This window comes from Rhea americana, unplaced genomic scaffold (assembly GCF_003343005.1).
Source record: "Rhea americana isolate MKP2758 unplaced genomic scaffold, rheAme1 scaffold_35, whole genome shotgun sequence".
Taxonomy (NCBI): domain Eukaryota; kingdom Metazoa; phylum Chordata; class Aves; order Rheiformes; family Rheidae; genus Rhea; species Rhea americana.
Genome location: NW_028186479.1, coordinates 6,321,276 through 6,332,087, shown reverse-complemented (window position 1 = coordinate 6,332,087; position 10,812 = coordinate 6,321,276). Strand labels below are relative to the sequence as shown.

General features: G+C 47.6%; 1 protein-coding gene across 1 annotated transcript; it reads left to right on the top strand.

The window, feature by feature from the left end:
• The first annotated feature begins 4,855 nt into the window (after positions 1–4,855).
• CLEC3B (C-type lectin domain family 3 member B) lies at positions 4,856–9,623 on the top strand. Its single transcript, XM_085311751.1, has 3 exons — positions 4,856–4,914; positions 6,073–6,263; positions 7,585–9,623. Exons 1-3 carry the CDS (start codon positions 4,856–4,858, stop codon positions 7,983–7,985), a joined length of 651 nt encoding a protein of 216 aa, XP_085167877.1. The 3' UTR covers positions 7,986–9,623.
• The last annotated feature ends 1,189 nt before the right edge of the window (positions 9,624–10,812 follow it).

Sequence of the window (10,812 nt, the reverse complement as noted above, 5' to 3'; positions counted from 1 at the left end):
CTCTTTCCCCCCCCTTTTTTTTTAATTTTAGTCCCCCCCCCGCTATGCACCGCCCTGCAGGAGCACTTGCGTTGCCCTCACGCAAACTAGCAAAAAAATTTAAAAAAAAGGGGGGCGCCGCAAGGTTTCCGCCGGGCTCTGTCGCCCCGTCTGCGGCACGCGGGACCCGCCGTCACCGAACCCTCCGCTCCCCCGAGCCCTGCTCCGCGGCGGGCGCCTCTCGGGAGCAGCCGAGCGGCAGGCGACRGGCAGCTGTCCTAGGTCTGGCTGAAGGAGCAGCCTGCAATCCGTTAGGCATCAGCGCGGACCTTGGTGTTGAAACGTTTGCCCCCAAGCGCATTTTAAGCTKTGCGTGAGAGCGATGTGCTCGGGCTTACTGCAGCGTAACACTCGCAAAAGGGTGCCCGAGGTCCTTGGCATTTTTTTCGGTTTTCTTCTTGTTTTTCTTTTTTCCCTGCTGTCCAAAGCTTTTCTTTCTCCCCCTCACCCACTACAACTACACTAAGGACAGCTGGGGGAGGTAAGAAGGAGGTTTGCACTGCTGCCCACCATCGATCCGCGACGCTCTTTGGTCGATGTATTCGACCGTAATTGCATGACTTTGGAGTCCTCCTAGYGTGGGCTCTGCAGCCTGGAGCGAACTTGAAAGAAAAAGCAACATTTGAGGAATTCACTTGGCCGGGCTTCCTCTGTGCACTCTGCCATTGGCTATTTTTGTCAGATCTTGTCCTGGAGAAATGTCTCCATTTCCCCCAACCAGATCTTTCTGGGAAACCTCTACATTTTTGTTCATTCCACACTTGTTCTGCGCCTGTATCTTCAGCAGGATGGGGGGAGTCCGGCCCCTGGCGTTTCTTGGTAGGCTGCGTTCTGCCACCCCTGTGTTTTATCTCCCCTGCCTTTACCACAAGCGTTCCCTGAGGAGCCATTTCTCAGGTCCCTTTTTTTCCCGTTCGGGGTGCAGGGGAAGGGGAAGGTGAGCGCGAGGCTTCTCTTTGCCCCCAGCCCCGGGCCACGTCCGCRCRCRGGGCGCCGGCCACCAGGCGCGGGGYGCCGGCCACCAGCTGCGGAGACCGCGGCAGGGCTGGGGCGGTCCGTCCGACAGCTTCGCTGCGAAGCCAAACCACAAGTGTTAGCACAGAAAATGGTGCCTCAAGCCAAGCTGTTTTCATTCGCTCTTTCTTTCTATTCTTTCCCCCTTTTTTTCTTAATTTTTTGGGGCGAGGCGATGTAATTATCGCCTGTATTTCAGTCTGTTTCAGAACAAAAGTGGTGTTTCGAAATAAAAAACCCAAGACAGCATTTAGAAAATGCTGAAATCCTAAGTTCATTTTGACTGTTTCTTTCCCCTACCCCCCCCAACAAATTTCCAGCCTCCACGGCCTGCTCCGTGGCCATGCACACGCTCTGGGGTCTACATAGATCTCCTGCCATAACAACACAGGCACAGCCAGGTCCTCCTTGATGCTCCTTTAGGTAAGGAGGATATTTCAAAAAATACCTCAGAAGTCATATAAAACAGCCATAGGTGTGTTCAGGCTCCTACTCTGATCCAGGGAATAGACTGGAATAGGAAACAACTTTTCCGGCTGGAACATTTGTGGAAATACCCAATATTAAAGGAAATACTAACGGCAGGTGAGGTTTGATGAGAGAAATCACAAATCAGAGCTCTGTTCACCCAGCTGAGGAACAGAAACCTGTTCAGACAGGAGCAAATCARACCACAGCCTGTCCAGTCAAAGCTAAGCTACCTAGATACAAATTTCAAATATCAAATAAATATAATTAAATGATCAAAATAATGCAACACAAGGAATCATTTATTATTTAGTATGCAATTAGAACATGGAAAAACTGGAGAGAACTCCCATTTGCAGGCATCAAACACATTATTTATGAAGCTTTCATAACTAGGAGCACATTGTGACCCATCTCCTTTGCGAGTCCCTTCTTCATCTTGTCTCTGGTAGTACTTAACTTTGCTACTCCCAGGATTTGCTCCAACCCCCATGGACAGCATTGGCAACCCCGCCACTGACTTCAATAGGAGCAAAACCAAGCTGTAATAGCCTTGATCATAGGCTTAAGGAGACAAGCCTTGAAAATAGCAGCATACAGACAAAATTTTCTGGCAAAAAAATAGAAAAGTCAATGTTTGTTGACGTAGTTGTGGTACTTTTATTTTATTTTTTTTTTGTTGAAATGCAAATTAACCACTGAAAAGGAGCTACCAAAAAAATAGCTTTTTATAAAAATGCATCATTTCATTGTTCTAGGGAATGTGATTTATTTGCTATTTGGATGCTAGTCAAATGGTAGGGGCTTGGTTCTGCAAACTCTGCTGAGCACTTACTTACAGCACCCTGACAGAAGGTTGCTCACATCATTAAGGCACTCCCATGCTATAGCACAGGTCAGCCTGTCGTCTGCTTAAGATCGACTTTGAAAGATCTGCTTAGACCTGTTGTGTTTTGTGCAACTTTCAATAGACATACATAAGCTTTTATCATAGTTGCCATGGATTCCATCGTATTCCTTTCTTAAATCAAATCTCACTTGTCATTTTGAAGTTTGGGGATTGTGACAAGAAAGTAAGTGGAGGAACCACGTTTCTCCAGATGACACCAAAGTGACTGGAGGATCTCACTGCTGCAAGAACATCTTGTGACTAAGGACTTGGAAGCAAGATGGAAAAAGTGATGGGAAAAGGGACTGGGCACTTAGGCAGCTATCAAAGACATTTCCGATACCAGCTCACAGTATCATCTAGCACAGAAATCTCCCTGTCCATCCAGCAGGAACAATGTAAGAAGCTGCTCCAGTAAGATTTATTAAAGGCATCTTTCTATGACCTTTGGATATTGTTTAAACCTGAAAGACATTCATTCCATTGCAGGAGAGGCTTACATGGAAAAACTACTGAATTAATTAGCTGTTCGCCCACAGAATGTTTTCATCAAAGGCACTAAAATGATAACTAGTGCCTCAGTGTTGACTGAACCCATTTAAGTTAATTGAGCAATGATTAAAGCAGCTCAATACCCTCCTCCTGATGTTTTCTTTTCCTTCGTATTCATGACACACTATAATCTTCTTGGTTCTTCATTTTGCTGAGTTTCCAAGCTGTTCCTCCTTCTCTCATGTAGTATCTCAGCTCACCATCTCCTTGATCTTCAAGGAAATCTGCCCTATGGCTTTCATGTGAGAATTGTCCCATTTTCTTTCACCCTATGAGAACCACCAGATGTCAAGCTAGGTAAAGGAATATCACCTGAGGAGCTGTAGGGTCAATGTAGTAAATGCAAATTCCTTAATGTCAAATTTCTTATCACAACCAAAGCATAACGGTTCTTTTGCTCTTACGTAGAAGAAATTTGAGTACTGATTAATAGCTGGTTAGAGGAGCTGTGATTGTGCTAAGCTGCAGATCATGATGGCATGTTCAGTGACACAGAAGATAGTTTCAGCCAGTGGCACAAGGGTGCTGAAGATGTGCTGAATAGACCTGCCTGCTCCTATCCCTGCTAAGGGCTGCATCACTTACATGGATGAAAACTGCTATAGGAAATCCTGAATGAAAGGTCAGGGAGTTGCTACTGTGTCCCCATTGATGGGAAAGTGGTTCCTACCTTACCCAAGCTTACCGAAGACCAAGAGCTTTGACGGCCCTGAAAGACTACTGCTTCTTCCAAGGAGCTGGTTACTGGGACAGTTTGCAAAGCAAGCAGGCAAGCTGTCCAACCCTGAAGCCTTTTCTCTGAAGCAGCATCTTTCCCATCCAGCAGAATGCATTGACCTCAGCACAGGATGTGCTGGGGTGCTTCCTGTGGCCCATGTGCTACAGGATGCCAGAGCAGATGATCCAGATGAGCACTTCTGCTGCTGAAAAATCTAGGAAACTGCTTGCATCCCCAGGGAACCACCAGCTAGAAAATCTGTTATGTAATGGCCTGCCTCTGTCCGCAGGTGCTGCTGGCTCCATGTCTCCTCAATGGCAAATGTCACTCTCTGCCAAAATTTGACCATTTTCTTGCATTACATTATTAGCAATATCTTCTGGTTAGCACCTGTAAGGTATAACACAGAGTTATCCGTGCTCATTTTCATAGTTGCAGCTGCGTCTCCCTGTTCAGCCAAAGCACCCATTGCCCTGACCAGTGGCCCCTGAGTCAGGCTTGGTACCTGCCATACCAAGGTACCATTCCAAGGTCCAGGGATGGAAACAGTGCAGTGTGGAGCACCTGGGCCCTGGTGCACTCACCGAGCACAGCAGGAAGAGGAGGACCAATGTCCAGGCTCTTGGCACCTCTTCTAAGCCCACAGCTATGGTACCAAGTGAGAGGAAGTCACCATAGGTGGTGTCTCCCATGAGGCACGTGTCTCCACCAAATCACCTGCAGGAGTAATTTGCTACTCACAGCTGACTGAAGAGGAGGGCTAGGCTCTTGACTTAGATACAGTAAGTAAGAAAAACTTAGTAAATACAAAAACAATGATTCCCACTCCCGAAAGACTCTAAAGGCTGTTTCATACTCTACTTGTAGCTAGGTGATCTCATCTGCACTCAAATACAAGGCACAGCCACAATGACACAGAGGTTCATGACCCTGAGGATTTACTGCAGCAACAGATATTTCTACAGAAAAAAATCCTCCCAGCCCTGAAAAACTTCCAGCAGAAGCAAACCATGTCTGAAGGGGTCAGCATGAGGACATGAACCAAGTACTCATCTCTCTCTCTTGGCTCCCTGTTGAAAATAATGCCTAGTTTGAAGCTGTGCTCTCAACATTTAAAGCCTTCTGTGAGGCTGACCTTGTAGCAAGTCATGGCTCCTTGCGTTGCTGAACCCACCATGGGGGCTGCAATGCGGCAACGCAGCACTGCTGTTGACCAGCGACAATCCCCATTTGGGTATATGCAATCTTTTCCTAAAACACTTGAAACAGGCTCAGCTTATCTTTTGGGCTGCAGCATCACATGGTACAGACAAAAGGGGACTTTTGTACCAGAACGATAAGGTGTGAAAGAGGAGTGGTGAAATTGTTGGGGGAGGGAAGGAAAGACATAGGGCAAGAGACTCTATCACTGCCAAGGACTGCTAGAAAAACCTTAGTAAAGAGAAAACTTTTTTTCTACTGCTTCACATCAGAGAAAAGTGTCCAAGGCTAGGGTTGCAGGAGAGGAAAGTTTGTGAGCCTGCTGGTGAAGGACCTGGATACAGGGGAATGTCTTCTGTTGTGTTCACTGCTTTCCAAAGGAGGGTGTGAGGAAAGCGGTGGCGCTGTGCTTGTCTCCTCTGCATCTCTGATCTAGGGAAATCACAGGCAACCTTATCTTTCTGATCCCATCACTATGCTTCTCAGAAGAGTTTTGGAATAGCTCTTACCAGTGCAATGCTAATTTATGACAGCTGTGGCTGCACCCATTGGGGCAACGCTGCTGTCCCCGTGTACTCTCCCCACCTGACGTGAGCTTGCTCCGCTGGAAACGTCCTGAGTATTAACTTGTACATCGGGAGAGTAGCTTCCTAGAAGAAAGCTCTTTCCAAAGTCTTTGACTTACTGTACATTAAGAACAAGTAGCTATTTTTGAAATAAAGTAGCTCTGTGATCTCTTTGTTCTCCTACTAGCAATGCCAGAAGTGAAAAAACTAACAAAACTTAAACTTTGGTGATAGGCTACAGCCAACTCAGCAGCTTTCAGCAGTTAAAAAACAGTTCCTATTCATCAGCAGCAGCTTAAAATTCTCCATAAAGCACCTATATGTGGCTAGACCCCTGCTCAGGAGGGCAGCATCAGACTGCAAGCTCCTGCTCTTTGAGGACATGAACCTGGCATACTGCTGCCCCAGGTGTACGCCCTGACCGCGGGCTCCTGGGAGGATCCTGCACCTCCCTGGGCCCATGCACTGGCCCCCAGCCCAGGCTCAATGTGGGGTGTGCGCCCCAAAACCCAAACTGGGAATGTGGAGGTGGCGCGACCAGCCTGGAGAGCCAACACCTACCCTGACGGATGCTTTGTGGGCTGGGGAGGGGCTGGATGAATCCTTTTCTGCATGCATTTTCTCAGAGAGAGAGAAGTTTTGATGCCAGGAATAGCTTCAGCTGCCTCCCTTGGGGAGGCGGGAGATGTTTATTCTCATCCTGTGGTTTTTCCAACAGATGGCGTGAGCATCAAAATGATTGAAGACCTGAAGGCCATGATCGACAACATCTCCCAGGAGGTTGCGTTACTGAAGGAAAAACAAGCACTTCAGACAGGTAAAGGACTCACTAAAGAAGGCTTGGGTTTTGCTGTGAGAGAGGAGCCGCTTTTAAAGTGGTTACAACTGCTCTGCACCGTTTTGACAAGACACATCCGACACAGACTCTGGGGGGGGGAGGGGGGGAGCGAGCTGAAAGAGCAAAGCAAAGAGGGATCTCGTGCAAAGCTTCCAGGCAGATGAAGCTCCTCGGCAGTTAAACGTCTGGAGCTGTGCAGCAGATGTCCCCCTTCCTCATGTGCTCGTGTACAAATATTGATATTTCTATGACACTAAGACAGATGTTTATTTTCCTTCATGAATCAGAGGGATGGGTTGTGTGTACTGATTGCTGTGTACTTCAATCAAATGTACTCTTTGCTGCCTGCTTTTGCCCGAAACCCAGTGAGATGGGTGAGGTTGCATGACCTGTTATATATATTGCAGTATTGCCCAGGCAAACTCACTGAAGGTCAATCTCACTGTGCTTTGTATGATAGCTTTGGGAGGATGGTCCCAAGATGGTCATCTCCTAGATGTGCTCCACGGCTGCTCTGTGTAGAGTGCCATAGGCAAGGGATCTGCAGAACATGAATTAGAGATGCAATAGAAATGCAGGTTGAGGAGCATTTTCTTTCTAAAAGAAGAGGAACACAAGCACACTTAAGGCTTTAGATCCAAGCTCATGTTCCTTGAGATTTAACTGGTTTGGATATTAAAAACCTGGTTCTGATTAGTTATTGTTTGGATGGAGTACCCTGAGCTCCTGGGGTTTAAAACTTAAAAAAAAGTTGCTATTCTTAACAAAATCAGATGAAAGTAGAAATTTCCTCTGAAGACCTTGAGCTCTGCAAGCACAACACTTCCAATCCAACCCTATGAGAAAGACATTTTTCATGTGTGCATAGTTAAGATGATTGAATTAAATTTGTACACTTTCTCCAAAATTCTTCAACACCCAGCAGAGACGATAAAAAATCTTACCTCCAAAGGAATTTATCTGAGAAAGTTTAACAGCAGCTGGAAAATAGAGAAGTCAGGGAAAGGGGCATGAGACCCACACCGCGGCTTTGCTCTGGGAACACAAGAGCGCAGGACGGTGACATGGACACCCTGGAGGTCCGTTTTCCCTGACTGTTTACCAGCAGGGAGGGCACATCCCTACAGCCATGCCGTGTGGCTTACCCAGCGGAGCAGAGAGAGGCCCCTGGGGATGCTCATTCCCATGCTTAGGAATTGCAATATGCTGGGAGAAATGAACCTTGTCGTTTAACTGTTGTGTGTGGATTTTTAAAACGGATTCCTTTTCTTTTTGTTTTGTGTGCATGGTAATTTCTTAGTTTGTCTGAAAGGCACCAAAATCCACCTAAAATGCTTTCTTGCATTTACTGAGACCAAGACGTACCACGAGGCCAGCGAAAACTGCATCTCTCAGGGCGGCACCCTCAGCACCCCCCAGAACGGGGAGGAAAACGATGCGCTCTACGACTACATGCGGAAAAGCATCGGCTCAGAGGCGGAGATCTGGCTCGGCCTCAATGACCTGGCGGCCGAGGGCAAGTGGGTTGACATGACGGGCACCAGCATCCGCTACAAGAACTGGGAGACTGAAATCACCACCCAGCCGGACGGCGGCAAGTCGGAAAACTGCGCGGCGCTGTCGGGGGCCGCGATTGGCAAGTGGTTTGACAAGCGGTGCAAAGACCAGCTGCCCTACGTCTGCCAGTTCATGATCGTGTAATACGAGGGCTCCTCCTGCCGACCAGGTTATCCCATTTGGCAACAGGATTATAAAGCTATAGGTATGTGTATGGGTACATACACACACACGCGCGCGCGCACGCACGTTCAAATAGAGTCACTCTTTGCAAAGGAAGCTGTCGTGGCTTGGTTACAGATTAGAGAGAGTTAGACCTGAGCTGCACTGCACGCAGCTACACCCGGCTCTGTTAGCAGCTACCCTGTTCTTACTAAGGCATGATTTATAGATATATTTTTTTACACAGGAAATTTATTAGGATGGCTTGATCTTTTCGGCAAAGAACCAGTGCAATGTTCCAGCCTTGCAAACCAGCCGGTTCAGCTGTCTGGGGTGGCCGCTCTGCAATTTCCTTTCCGTTCTTGCTGAATTTTGTTGGAAGACCAGCAAAGCTAGTCTTCTCCTGTTTTGCTTCCTCATAAACCCTGACAGCGGTCCATGGGAGCCGGGCACGAGGAGCGCAGAACCACGCTGTAGTCACTCACAGCGCCTAGATACACCCTTCTCATCCTCCTGATCCTCCTGCTCAAAGTCCCATCTCAAACAGTAGGGATAGTTACTTCTGCTTTACAGTGAGATATCTAACTGGGCTTACTGGTTCAATACAACTCAATAGGTGGTCAGACTAGTGCCACTACRTGTATGAATGAATTAGCAAATGAGAGTCACACGCTGATTTACCGAGGAGAAGGGGGTCCTTCTCAGAAGCACTTGCCATTTTGTTGGCTCATTTCTTGTCAGTCAGCGGCAACCGTTCCGATTTCGGTGAGAGAGCTGCCCCCAGGGCCAGGTCCTTCAGAAATCCCACCCAAAGCTTTATTTGTGCTCCAGCATCRGGGAGGAAGCTATGATTCTTTTACAGCTTGCTCAGTCAAAAATCGTATTGGAAATAGAAGATGACAGTATTAGGTAAATCACAGACTTTTAAGGTAATTATGGGTTAGACAGTCATACCAAAGACAGCTGTCTATTAAAAGCAAATCCTTAGAAAACTGATTTTAGCGCCTTTAGGAATCATGCTTTTCTTTTGCTTATTGTTTAGTGATAGAAACTTAGAAACTCTGTTGAAATGAGCCARTCCTTGTTGGTCAAGGCCTAGTCCTCAGCTAAAATCATTCTCCAAGTTCTGTTTGGGCTGATAAAGTCACACTCCACTGAAGATCTGGCCTCAGTATGCATTTACTGAGAAAAGGGTTAACGTAAAAAGATTTAATTCAGTAACAATGATGAGAAAAGAAACAAGCTGCAGGCCACTTTGACAGCTTAAAGAGGCTTTGATAATGTTGATTTGCTTCCTGCTGGCCAAAACATATCTGTGGTGCTCTGAATGTCCGCRCTTGTCGGTTATATGTCCCTGGTGGAGGGTGTCAGGATGTAACACRTGCTCTCAGGGAGCCCATGGGAGAAGTATTTCAATGTGCCAACTGGTTTAAAAGCAGCGCGACTACGTGTTCTCCAAAATGCCAAGTGGGAGAGCCAAGCTGGAGGAATCGAAATACACACACACAGTGCATACTTCTGAGGCTGTCATTATTGCCAAACTCTCCGCTGTTCAAATGACTATAAAATAAAAATACATATAGCTTGCTGAAAGAATAAAATTGAGTCAATTTGTTTGGACTACTTTCTTCTCTCATTCCTTATATTTGCTTCAGAGGAGCACCAGGGATCTGCCAGGGGACCAGAGACCACAGGGGCAGAGGGGAAAAGCAAAAAGCAAGAGCCTCCTGCTCAGTGACGTTGTTAACAGGCTTTTCCCTCGTATTATCATCCCGTTCGCATGCCACATGACAGAGAGGCAGGGAACCTTTGTACAGAAAAATAAGTTTTCCTTGCCCCTTGCTGCTGGGAAATTTCACTCCAGAACAGGAGCCTGCCCAGCAGACTGGCCCTCCCTGGCCCTGAGGAGTCTCGCTCCGTGTTTGATAGCAGCAGCCAAGCACCACGGCTCCGGCAGCAGCACCTTGCGCTCCTGGGGCAGAGCAGGGCAACATTTCCCAGGCTGCTTCCCAGTTCCTCCACAAAGAGCACGGTGGCGGCAGCTGCACCCATCCCTCTGTGATGTGGTGACAACTTCCTCCTCCTCAGCATCCTCCAGAGGAGAGGATACCGGTCTTCCCCTTAGAAGAAAATGCTCAACACCAGCCTGGAAGGCTTCAGTTACTGYCAAATTTCATGGGAAATTCAGCCCCTTTTGCACAAGTGGGTAGCCCCACATTGAGCTTCACTCCCCATCTCAATCATGAGGGTTTCCAAGCCCTTTGCCTGTAAGTCAAGGTTGCACCCTACATGCCAGCTTCACTTGACGTCCCAGCATACATGGTCCAGGTCCGCATGGCTGAAGAGCTCTCTGGTTTTTTGGAGATGTATATGAACACAAAGCAGCAAAGCCGAAAGCCTTGCTGGCTTTAATACTGACCGATCATAAACCACGAGGTGTTAGAACTCAAACGTGTGGTCAGAGAAACGAGCAGAGGTCTTGCAAGGGAGCCCAGGAGCAAAAGAGGGGCAACATGACAGACACAGTCCCAGCTGCCACGAGCTTTGGGTGGATGCGAGTGTCACTGCTGGGCCACCACTCCATGTCCATGTGGGCCTCAGCAGCAGCTACAGAGAGCAACGCTGAAGGAAAATCCCTGTGAGAATGCGAAGGAGTCCATCCATCAAAAGCTGGAGAATAACTAGTTGCTCTTTGGAGATTTCTTGCATGTCTTTTGCTTCCTCTTTTTCACCTAGCTGTGCTCATGCCAGACCCTAGTCCTCATCGCTGCTTTACCCTTCTGAAGCTAGGGGGAGCATGGAGAAAGGC

Excerpts from the sequence above, each read along its gene's own strand:
- CLEC3B (XM_085311751.1), top strand. The coding sequence starts at position 4,856 with ATGGGGGCTGCAATGCGGCAACGCAGCACTGCTGTTGACCAGCGACAA. Across the intron at positions 4,915-6,072 it reads CAGCGACAATCCCCATTTGG|AGAGAGAGAAGTTTTGATGC; the intron begins GTATATGCAATC and ends GCATTTTCTCAG. Across the intron at positions 6,264-7,584 it reads AAAACAAGCACTTCAGACAG|TTTGTCTGAAAGGCACCAAA; the intron begins GTAAAGGACTCA and ends GTAATTTCTTAG.